The 11,597-nt window shown below is 54.8% G+C and overlaps 5 protein-coding genes across 5 annotated transcripts; 3 read left to right on the plus strand and 2 right to left on the minus strand.

Annotated features, from left to right (window-relative positions):
- Positions 1-110: 110 nt before the first annotated feature.
- BU26DRAFT_557567 (uncharacterized protein) lies at positions 111-534 on the plus strand (the record flags this gene model as incomplete). Its single annotated transcript, XM_033832471.1, has 2 exons — positions 111-318; positions 401-534. 2 exons carry the CDS (start codon positions 111-113, stop codon positions 532-534), a joined length of 342 nt encoding a protein of 113 aa, XP_033691095.1.
- A 685-nt stretch (positions 535-1,219) lies between these two features.
- On the minus strand, positions 1,220-2,502 carry BU26DRAFT_14151 (NAD(P)-binding protein). The gene has a single exon (XM_033819825.1). The coding sequence runs from the start codon at positions 2,254-2,256 to the stop codon at positions 1,258-1,260; it is 999 nt and encodes a 332-aa protein (XP_033691096.1). The 5' UTR covers positions 2,257-2,502; the 3' UTR covers positions 1,220-1,257.
- Positions 2,503-3,349: 847 nt separating this feature from the next.
- Positions 3,350-4,620, plus strand: BU26DRAFT_14159 (uncharacterized protein). Its single transcript, XM_033819826.1, has one exon. It carries the CDS (start codon positions 3,608-3,610, stop codon positions 4,508-4,510), a length of 903 nt encoding a protein of 300 aa, XP_033691097.1. The 5' UTR covers positions 3,350-3,607; the 3' UTR covers positions 4,511-4,620.
- A 110-nt stretch (positions 4,621-4,730) lies between these two features.
- Positions 4,731-6,200, minus strand: BU26DRAFT_526630 (uncharacterized protein; the record flags this gene model as incomplete). The annotated part of the gene is made up of 1 exon (XM_033830716.1): positions 4,731-6,200. One exon carries the CDS (start codon positions 6,198-6,200, stop codon positions 4,731-4,733), a length of 1,470 nt encoding a protein of 489 aa, XP_033691098.1.
- Positions 6,201-6,650: 450 nt separating this feature from the next.
- BU26DRAFT_557571 (ankyrin) lies at positions 6,651-10,867 on the plus strand (the record flags this gene model as incomplete). The annotated part of the gene is made up of 4 exons (XM_033832472.1): positions 6,651-7,787; positions 7,834-7,973; positions 8,025-8,115; positions 8,171-10,867. The coding sequence occupies 4 exons, from the start codon at positions 6,651-6,653 to the stop codon at positions 10,865-10,867; spliced, it is 4,065 nt and encodes a 1,354-aa protein (XP_033691099.1).
- Between the last annotated feature and the right edge of the window lie 730 nt (positions 10,868-11,597).

Here is an 11,597-nt window from a genome sequence, read left to right on the forward strand (position 1 = left end):
AAAGACGAAGGTGTTCCATCGGAGCTCACATCCACCATTCAGAGCAGCTCCTATACCACGAGTCTTGTGAATAGGGCCACTTGACCAAAGCATCCCCTCTTTTCTTCACCATGCGCGCCTACCAACTCCTTCCCGTCTCTTTTCTCGCCCTTGCGGCCACCTTTCCTATCGATGTTCACGATAGAGACACGGCAGGCGGCCACATTCTAGCCTGCAAGGAGAACTCCTGCGGTGACTGCCCTGGGTACGGTGTTGCTGGAGACGGCTATCCGCACTGTGTCATCTACCCCACCGACGGCAACCTCGATGGATATCCACGTAACCCAGCCAGATACCGGATGCAAGTACATTGTCCGATCTCCAGCGGGAGTGACCATCTACGAGGGCTGCGGCATTCCAGTCGTGGCCGTCACGGGGCCAGTGTGCCAGAAGGTGACGCTTGAGTCGACCTTCATGCTGCAGTTCTGTGAGGCGGTCGATCACGCTGCTATCACCCGTTCAAAGAAGCGGTCCGAGGAGGCGGTTGAAGAATGAGCAAGAGTGGGCAAGGCTGGACATGGCAGCTTCGGTGCTCCTTTAGGTTCGCCGAGCGTCCTTAGCTGTTTCGCGTTGTGAAGGTTGAGAAGCTGTGGCTGGAACCACCTGAATTGCAATGAGACGTCTCGTAAATAGGATGGAGCGAACCCGTGCATTTGGTTCAAGCTATCAAAAGCATCTCCTAGGTGAGTCGGCGTGAGAAGCGATGACTAGCCAATGCAATGGCGCGGTCGAAAGAGGCTGCAACACCTAATCGAGATGGATTGATGGTCTCGAGTGGACGAGGGATGAGAATGTGGAGAATGGGTTTCTGCAGTGTTGCGAGAGCGCATCAAAACATGCCTAAACCGTTTGTGGTAAGCCTTCCGCCGCCTGGTCTAGGCACCGCTTTTATCCCAGGGTCGCCCTCAACAAGAACTTCGCATATCTTTCAATCGAAGACCTGGGCAACAGGACACACTCTCAGGTGCATTTCACTGGTTGGGTCTCGCAGAAAGGAAGAGGGTAAATACGGCTGGATGTATCCCATTCAGCTACCTTGCATTTACGATGCATTCCGCCACCCAACTCGAGGTGCGTTGATCAACCTACGAACTCCATGTCCAAGCCAGTCAGGAAACCCATTTCCAAATCAACGTCCATAGGACCATAACGCCGGAAAGATTTTGACTATGCGCAAGCGACAGAACCGCAATGCCATCCGTCCGCGCTATAGCGCCCTCATATCTTCCTCTTCTTCGCGGCATGCCCATCGGCGCCGCCCTTCGGCTTGAAGGATTCAGCGTACACCTTGAAGAAGTCCTCCGGCTCCTGTGGATGATTGCCCGTGACGTTGACGAAAGCAGTCGTGGAGATGTAGTTGGTCTTGCCCTCCCTCACCAGGCTGTAGTACTCAAGCAGATACTCCAGCTCGCTGGGATCGCTGTCGCTCTGCGCCTTGAGGACCTTCCTCGCTTCGGCTTCGGAGATGTCTTCGAACTGCATGTCGACGCCAAGGGATTGCGAAGCTGCAGTCGCAAGCTCGCTGCCGGAGCACAGCTTCGGGCCGGTGAGAATCATAAGCTGGCCGCGGTGACGGTCGTCGAAGCCGTTCTTGCCTTGGCCGGTGAGGACATGAGCAGCGAGCTGCGCGACATCGCCGAGCGCGACCGGGGCCATGAGGTGCTCGGTGCCAATCGGGATGGGCAGTATGCCTTCCTTCTGGGCCTGCGGGGCATAGAGAAGCAGGTTCTCGGCGTAGAATCCGGCGCGGATGATGCATGGTGAGTGCCCGGTCGGCGTGCTCTTGTCGCCCTTCTGGGCAAGCGCCATACACTCGAGGTCGATGAACTCGCGGAGACGAGGCTGCTTGTTGCGCTCGGCGACGTCGGCACCGGCAGAGCTGATGAAGAGAACGTTGGGAACACCAGCTTTCTTCGTCGCGGTGATGAGCTCAGCTGCAATGTCGAATTTGTCCTGATGAGCCGGCGGGATGACGCAGATCGTGTCACAGCCGGAGTCCTTGAGCGTCTTGACCATCTCGCGCTCGCGGCCGGGCTTGTGTGGGATGACCTTTGCACCCATCTGACCAAGCTCTTTGGCTCGGGCGGACGTAGGATGAAGCGACAAGACACTCAGGGAGTCGATCTTGTTCTTGAAGTTGTTGTCCGTGAGGATGAGCTCGGCGATGAGGAAGCCGGTGTGGCCATCGGTGGCCGTGATGCAGATGTTGCGGGTCATTGTGCTCGGTCCGATCGTGTCTGTTGTCGTATGGTGCCCAGGCGGTAAGAGAAGGGGAGCAAGGTGGTTTGTTATGAAAGCGACAAGTGCGGTTAACTTTGTCCCTGCATAAGCGGCTCCGTCATTGGGCGATCACCGTGACAGCACGAGTGCGTAATCACGTGCCAGCGCTAGGGTTCGTGATACATGACGTAGTTCTGACCCTTCCAAAAGCAACACAACGCATTTCCTGACAGTTTGAGAGCATGGGTCTCTCCGCGGCGCGCGTATTCCTTTGGAGCATGTTGCGGGGAAGCGTCACATCCGGAACGCGACCCGGTTGATGCGAGTTGTCATGGCCCGTTCTCTTTCCGGATCCTTGCGGTGGACTTCGATCGCAACGGACTCCATACAGCGCTGAGGGGGTGCCTTCGTAATTTTCATACACAAAACGTAGCGTCGTCATAATGACCTCGCAAACTCTCAGAAAGAGGCGGAAAAGGGTGTTGCTCTCTACACAAGACAGGAACGGCAAGAGAGGGTTTGGCGGTAACACAAATCTTCGACTCTGAATGGAAACAAGGCAAGCAAGATGAGAACAGACGTGCGCAAGAGGAAGACAGAGGAGGGGTAGTGGACCAATGACATGGGTGCTAGAACGCCAGCAATGGCGCGGGTCAAGACAACGTTCGCATTCTCGATACGGAGGCGGTTCAGCGCCAACAAACATACCTCTGCTCTTCCGTAGCGATTTCTGGCTCTTTTGCGCAAGCCGCAAATCTCCATATCCCGTGTCTCCATATTCACGTAGGTCCGATACTGTGCACCGAAGGACAGGGCAGATACTCATGGTGGGTCTCTTAGCATTCCCTCTCGAGCGCAGAGACGTGATCACGTTGTTTCGGCCTCTAAGATAACAGATTGCGGGGACCGTGCTGCTTCATGACGGGCATCCACAGGGCTGTAGAGAACGGCGAATCTGTGGGTTATGGGGCCGGGTGGCCTTTCTAGGGGTCGGGAAGGGCCCCACCGAACAGCCGCTAATAAGGCGAAACCTGATGCAAGGTCAGCAGATGGGAGGTTGATGAGGGATGGAGGTGGATATGGTGACGAAGAGCCAGATTGCGATGCTGTGATTCAGCCCTGAACTAGCGAAGCGACTTGGCAAGCCACGCTGCAGCCACAGCTGAAGATAGGGGCAAGCGCCAACGTCACGAAGAGACGGAGAGATAGGCAATTGAACCCTTCGCTGGATTAATGGAAGCCCCGAACCGTCATTCTGCTCGAAAGCTCAGGAGGATTCGGTTATTGAGCTGATATCAGGAGGAACCACCGCCTTGCACGGATCGGCCCAAACCCTGCTGAACGGACGATGCGAACGCAGAAATCCCTGATCGCGATAGCAGCGGCGTGCTGCCTCCTCTTCCTCATCTCCCTCAACGCGCGCTTCGAGAAGGTCACTGCGACAACTCCCTTTCCCTTCTCCTTCACACGACACGAGGAGGCGGAATCGACTGGCGGATATCCGTACGTGAAGCCAACCCCACTGCCTTGGCATCCGCCTATACCCAGCAATAGGACGACATCAAAACCGCCCAATCGAGCCATCATTTTAGCGAAGCTCGAGCACCAAGACACATCCCGGGTTACCAATGGTCTTTCGGAATGGCAGTCCGTTATCCACACGGTTGACAACAGCTTCTCGAGGCTATATGCCGGTGGAGAGAGCACCGACAGGGGACGCATCGCGGACGCGTACCTCAGATACATCATCGACAACTACTACCGCCTTCCGACTACAATGGTCTTCTTGAATCCAGCACGCAACGACTACGCGGCCTCCAATTTCGATATCAGCAAGGCGCTTCAGGACCTGGATATGGAATTCATTCAAACGGCCGGCTTCGCCAGCCTGCGCTGTTCCTCCCAAAGCACCTGCCGCGACGCGATTCTTCCGTTCCGCTCTCCACCAGACGAGTTCCGGGTCCTGGAGGTTGCACTGCCAGCAGCGTGGAAGGATCTCTTCAACAAGACGGACGTTCCGGTGGAGCTTGCTGCTCCATGTTGCTCTGAATTTGCCGTCAGCAGAGACCAGGTGCAGAAGAGAGCAGTTGATGAGTACTTGAGGTACTGGAGCTGGTTGCACAAGACGAAGATGGACGACGACACGGCAGGCTTTGTTTTCGAGTATCTTTGGCATTTGATATTTGGGAGAGATGCGATGTATTGTCCAGAGGTTTCGCAATGTGAGTGCGATCTATACAGGCGGTGTTGAGGATGGCTTCGGCCCCGCCTTCCTCATCCCAACCACGGTCGCACCTTCCTTCTGGACCACATCAAGTGCCACGATTGTCTTTTCAATTTGCCTTCAACCCACTATGCGTCTCTCCTCCCTTACATACTCGAAACCTCAAAAAACCCTTGCGCCTGCGCCCGCATGCCTCAGTCAACCCCCGTCGAGAACTAAGGCGGACTCCAGTACTTTCAATTCTTCATCACAGCACCGATACCATATCCTCCAGACCTTCGATGACCTCTTTCGAGAAACGCAAGCAGTCAACCGTCTCATCGCTCGACCGGCCCAAACACCAGCTGATCATCGTCTTGAACCGATTCCCCATCGAGATCGCAGCGAGGCGCAATAGCTCGATGAGGATCTGCTCGCGTACCTCTCCGTCTGGGCTCAGTAGTTTCGGTCGATATCTCTCCAGCGGCTTCCACAAAGCAATCTCCAGGAACACCATCCCAAGGCTGTGTATATCGTGAACCACACCGTACTTGGGACGGGGCACGACAAACAACCGATCTGGGTGCTGGTAGAGGCTATCTGCATCGGGAATCCCGTTGCCATCGGTGAGAGAATAGTCTTCTTTCACCGCATCGAAGCCCACCAAGAATGCTTTTCCCAGCCCATGCGGAAACTTCTGTTCTACGCTGAGATGTTCGCGCTCGAAGAGGACCACATTATGCGATGCGATACTGTGGTGCGTAAATCCGACGCTGTGAAGAAAGAACACAGCGGTAGCGATGGACAATGCGAGTCGGAATCTGTCGTTGATAGGATGCGCAGCTGGCAGCCTCACACTGCCTTGCATCGCATTTATGAGCGATTTCAGCGTCGGGCAGGATCCATCCACTACGGGGAAAGGAAGTTGGTTGGCGAATCCAAAGTAAGGAGCTAGTGGGTCGCGATCGTCATGGAAAAGATGTTCGCACCGCATCAGGCTCACCGTCGTTCCGTCCAGGCAGCTGAGGGCGCTAGCGAGACGCAAGAGGCCGCCTTTCAGATCTTCCCACTGCTTGGAGTCCTTAGGGAAATGATGGAATCTGCTTTCAACCAGGAATGTCGCTCCGTTACTCTCCATCAACCGAAACCGGCTGTGGTCTCGCGGACCTCTGCTTTCTACTGGAAGATCGACCGTGCTTCTGAATAGCGCCTCGTCGAGAGCATTTCTGGCTCGATGGGTCACCGACTGAAGTTTCTGGATGCTGATGCTCGCCGCAAAGTTGGGAGAGTTGGTGGTAGCCTGCTGCTGGTCGAGCTCGGCCACCGTCTTCAGCTCCCTGGGAAGGCCAACCAACCGCAAATCCAATCGTGTCGTCCATTCGAACAGCTCCTGCTCAAGTAGCTGAATATCCTCTTCGCGATACCACCACAGAGCCTTGTTCAGCTCTTTGCGCAGCCGGCTCTTGCACTGCAATCGTTCTGCGGTGGCGCTGATTTTGGTCGCGAGCTCAAGCAAATACTCGGCACTTTTCTCAAGAAGATCTTCATCGTCCTTTGACAACTGCGACTGCCGCTTTGCCTCTCCGGCTGCGTAGTACTCGAGGAACTGTGAGAGCACGCGGAGATCCCATCTCAGCCTCGTCGCGAGGGATCGCGACCGCTCGGATGCATTTGCATACGAGTCAACGAAGTTATAGATGATGTTTCCCCCTGTAATTATTGTCTGGAAGATGTCCATCGCGGGTCTTGTGCATATGGCAGGAAGAGGAAACCGAGGGCGTAGCGGGGAGACGCCTTTGGTATCAGAGGGTATCAGCCACTCGCTTATGCTAACCATATTGGGACGCAGTCGATAAGTGCCGCAAGCCTAATTTGGCCTGGCCACTGCGGCTGAAAATCTACATGGTGGTCATAAGAAGCTGCTTCGGGCGCCTTGAACGAGATTCCTGAGGCCTAGCGCAACCTGTTCATGGCCGTCGACTTGGTGGGAACAAATTTAAAGAATCAACAAAATCACAGCATCGCTCCCCCTCCCGGATGACAACACGCCTGAAGACACTAGCGCCTCTCCTACGACGGAGCAAATACTGCGTTTGTTGTCGGCACATGGTGCAGCAAGTCTCGATTATCAGCAAAACAGCCACCCGCACATTGTCACCGGGTTCCCGGTGCTTGCCCTTCGGTCGCCATGGAGAAATTGAACTTGGAACACTGGAGCGATCTCTCTTATCAGCTGAGCCAAGAAGTCCATACCAATGTCTTCCCAACGGAGCTTAAGGTATCTTCTACGCATCAGCTCATCCTGTCTACCATGGGCTATGATGTGAAGGTGGTCGATTACGATGACATTCGATACTCCGAGCTTATCGGAGCGGGAGCCAACATGGTCGTCTATAAGGGAACGTACAAGGGGCGAGTGGTAGCTTTGAAGCGGATTCGGCCTACGCTTTCCAATCCCGAAGCAGCGTTGGGGACCGTCAACATGGAGATCAAGATCATGTCCGACGTCTTCCTCCGCGATCACGACAACATCGCTAAGCTCGAGGCCTTCACTTGGTCTCTGAGCGAAGATAGAGAGCTTACGCCGGTTCTCGTGATGGAGTTGGCCTGCCCAAGCTGTCCTACCCTCTCTAAATGCATCGAAACGATCGATATCCGCGACTTCACTACTAAAGCTTACCTTATTTCGGACATCATTTCTGCCCTCACCGCTATACATGCGGAAAACATCATTCACGGAGACCTCAAACCGGAAAACATCCTACTATTTCTGGGCTCTCGAGACGGCATCGCGAATGAAAGGGCACCACTCGTCGCTAAGATCAGTGACTTCGGATTCTGCGACGATAGCGATGAGCGTAAACACCCACTCAACATGCTAGCCAACGATGCGGCGGCAGGCGGGACTGAGTACTGGAACGCGCCGGAGTGTCTTACGGAAGCACCCGAAGACATCAAGCATTACGCCAGGAAGCCCGAGCGGGACATGTACTCTTTCGGGCTGGTTGTCTGGTATATATTGGGAAGCACGCCTCCACTAGGGTCGACCACAGGGAAGGAGTGGGAAGAATCGCGCGACGCCGTCATGAAGGCCAAGCTGAACAGCGACGTCCGGCAACGCTATATGTCCTGGTTCTCGAGCTCTCTCCAGATGGTGAGGCTTGAGGGAAGTGACGCCGCCATTGAAACCTTCGAGGCGGAGTTAGAGGAGGAAGTACCCGAGATCGACTTCGCGAGGATCATGATGATCAACAAAATCAAAAATGACCCTCTTTTCCGTACTCAGGTAATGTTTGATGAGCTATTGTTCAGGGCTGAGGGAAAGGTGAGGAAAATTTACCGAAGTCTAAGCTTTCTACTAACTCTTCCAGGTGTGCTGGGCCATTCGTGATCCTACCAGAGAGGAAATGGTGCCATGCCCGGGCTACCTTCCCGTGATGGTTCCCTTCATTCTAGCTAACACCTTACGTGAGCCGTCGGCAAGGCTTTCGGCTGCGGCGGCTTTCCCAATGTGCAGGTATGAAAGCCTACAGTCAGTCTACCGGCCAGCTGACAGTTCCAGAATTGTGCCTAACCGGAAACCGGCGAAGATCTATGACTGCTGTGACCACTTGAACGTTAGACCAAAGCGCGACGGTTGGCAGCAATGGGCGGTACGTAAATGATGCGTTGGATATGCATAAGAGCGGCCTAACCATCTCTCTTCAGAGCCGATCCACCGATCCCTTTGCGCCAAATCGGAAGCTACAATTGCTCAGTCCCAAAATGCATGAAGAACTCCGCAATGCATTGCACGACGATGCGGACGGTTCGAATCCCTCATTGACCGCAACCCTCATGCTGTGGACCATGTACAAACTGGGCTATGGAGTCCCGGGTGACGCGGTGCAAAGCGACAAGTACATGCGCAATATCCTCCGCCTTACCGAAAATTCGACCATCGCACGCGGCATTCGATCCCAATATATACAGAGCTATTTCAGGTCCAAGAACAACGAGCCTACCACGTTGGATCCTCAAGAGGCGCTCACTTGGGCTATCCAATCCCTGAGCGACGAGATAACCACGGTAGCGTCCGTCAGTCCACCGTGCATATCATCAGAATTGTTCGAACTTCGTATCGCGAAAGCCCTCGCGAATCTTCACGAGAAAGCCAAGCTCAGGTTTCTGCGACTGTGCTCGTCAGCGTACATCTACCACAGTGCTCGAAAACAAGCAAACCGAACGGACCCGCTTCTGCGGCATCCAGAAGCGGAAGACTCTGAGGATCTTCCCGATTTCCGCGGTCCATGGGCAGGCGTCCTACTTAGCGGCGATCCCGATGGCTTTGAACGGCTCGCGGAGACCGGTGCATTGCCACCCGAACTGCGCTTATGGAATAATAGCATGGACTCAATCCTATGGCTCTTGGCTGGTTATAATATAAGAGAGGGCGACGCCGCAAGAGGCTTCACCCAAGGTTTGCAGCAGAGGCAGACGGCAGCGCGAAATCTGATTCGAATATGCGCAGACTACGGCCTGGTCAGGCTGCTCAAACACCTTGCAGACAAGCACCGTGTCGATATCAACCAGAAACTGGACACTGGCTACAACACACTACAGGAAACTCTGGAGCAAGGCCGCATCAACAAGGCTGTTTCACTGCTGGCAGTAGGCGCAGACCTCAACTCGGTCGCACACGAGGACTTTGTTCGTCACGTATGTGGCGACGGTCACTGGGCGGCGATAGATTTCTGGACCCGGCTCAAAAAGATTCAAGAATCCCTGGTCGATTCAGGGTCCAGCAACTTTTTGTTCATACCCCACTACCGAGACATTTTCCGATTGTTCCGCGACGACAATATGGATATGACTGCTCAGCGCTTCGAAAGAGATGTGGAGCCGAAATGTGCGGTAAATACTCTGTACTTCTCCATTGTCGAGAACTGCTGGCATGCATTTCTGGCTCTATTACAATATGGAGTCGACTGCTCCGCGCCATGCATGGGTTCCTTGAATGCTCTTGAAACTTCGATCATCATGAACCGGCCTTTACTTGTCGCCACGTTGGTTGGGCCAGAATACGCCTCTCGCTTAGCGAAGAAAGACAATGGCCATTACTCCCTATTCCATCTCGCAGTTCTAGGGAATAAGCGTTTCAAGGCCGAGAAGCCATGGGTATACGGCGATCCCGAAGACTACAAAAGCGACAGGGAAGCTTCGCTGGCGGACGCGGGAAACCATCAACAGATCATCTTGGAGCTCATATTAGAGAATAAGTCCCCGCCCATAGACGGGCGCGATCGATTCGGCTTAACACCGTTCCTAGTAGCGGTGTTAGAGGACAACATGGTAGCCCTGAAGTGGCTAGAAAGGAACGGAGCAAACGGAAGCGAAGTAGCCCCCGACGGATGCACAGCTTTGCATCTCGCTGTTGCTGCCCAAAATGAGCGGATGGTCGATCACATACTAAGCGGATATCCGGATCTGCTCGAGAAGAAAGACCTCACCGGACAAACGCCCCTGCACTTCGCCGCAAGCCAGTCGTCTCACGATATCGTGCAACGGTTGTGCCAAGCCAACCCGGATTTCCTCGCCGTCGACATGCACGGAAGAACTGCCCTGCACATTAGCTTGGATCTGGGACAACTAAATGCATTTGTGGTCCTCGTCTCCCAAATCTGGGCTCGTTGCGATCGCACTACGCTCCGTGCCCTGCTCAATGCTCACGATACCTTTGGACGATCTTGCTACCACCTCATCGCAAAGCTGGGTCTCGAAGCCGTCCAGCACATCCGGGACAATGTCGCGATCAACGTCTTCCACCTCTACTGGCATCCCGCGCAAACACAACCAAACACCTGGTCCGCGGCGCACTTCGCGGTTGTAGGCTGCCCGGACCTGCTCGCCATATACACCACCAAAGCCAAAGTCAGCGCGCCGGGCTACATGGGCCTTTCCTGCCTGCATCTCGCATATCTCAAAGGCGACCTGGTTACTGTGCAGCTGCTCAATCACTGGGGCGCCGACCGCGAGATGCGGGACGAGCTCGGAAGGAAGCCCAGGGACCTTCTCCCTCCCGATGCGGAGCAATTTCAGGCGAAGAAGTTGAAGCTGCTGAACGCGATGAGCGCGCCGGCGAGGCTGGCTATGGAGGAAGAAATGGAAGCGAGGCTAGGTGTTTCGATTGTGGAGCGGAGAGCGATGGCGAATGCTGGCATGGCGGAAGAGGTGGGACTGCGGGAGTATCTTCCCGAGTTCACACCACCGAGCGTTCTTCCGGGGAGGGCTGGGGATGCCGAGGCGCTGAGTATGGAGGACGTGGAAGGGGTTTTCGGAAAGCGCGATACTGATTCTCCTGGGGCGGGTACAAAGAGGGCTTCGGTTCTCAAGAAGGTCCGAGACGCGCTGAGCTCGCGCTCATAGACGGGGATATTCAGCTGGGCAGCCATTCCTGTATGAATTTTGCTGGAGAACAGGAAATTGTGAAATGCGATGACAGATCGCTCACACCGTTGAGCATAGCGTATATACGTCGAATACAGCAGAAGGACTGTTAGAGCTATTTGTTCGCTGAAGAAAATCAGGAGCAAGAAATCGCTCCCACCTACTAGCACACCAGAACATCACCAAAACCCCCACTATCTCTCTAGAACCCTTCCCACCGTCCCACCCACTCCTAAAATCCTACCTCCGGAAATAATCCTCTCCAATACCCCTCCATCACGTGCCCCTCCCCCGCGCTTCCATTTCAGGCATCCCGCTCTCTGCCTCGCTCCGCCACACTACTAGATACTCTCACCGCCGACTCGTCTCGTCTGTTTCCACCCGCATTCCCGCTGCCTATTACACTCCCATCCCATCCCAATACATCACATTACACCCCAAGCCCATGATCTAACCCCGCCCCGCGCCGCGCCGCCTATCGCGTATCCTGAAACCCGCCATCGACCCCTCTACCTCTCACGGTCACCCAACCAACTTTCCATGCATACCCGCGGAAAAAGAAGCAGAAGCCGCAGAACCTGAAACGAAACGAAACGCATCTGCGCACATGCGCGTGCGCACGCTGCGCACACAATCCACGGGGCTATAATTATCCACGCGAAGGCGAGGGGGGCGTGTTTATCGACTACGTAGACTACGTAGACTGCGT

This window comes from Trematosphaeria pertusa, assembly GCF_010094035.1.
Source record: "Trematosphaeria pertusa strain CBS 122368 unplaced genomic scaffold BU26scaffold_1, whole genome shotgun sequence".
Classification (NCBI taxonomy): Eukaryota; Fungi; Ascomycota; class Dothideomycetes; order Pleosporales; family Trematosphaeriaceae; genus Trematosphaeria; species Trematosphaeria pertusa.

What these genes read in the sequence shown, in the direction of transcription:
- BU26DRAFT_14151 (XM_033819825.1), bottom strand. Translation starts at nt 2,256, where the DNA reads ATGACCCGCAACATCTGCATCACGGCCACCGATGGCCACACCGGCTTC.
- BU26DRAFT_14159 (XM_033819826.1), top strand. Translation starts at nt 3,608, where the DNA reads ATGCGAACGCAGAAATCCCTGATCGCGATAGCAGCGGCGTGCTGCCTC.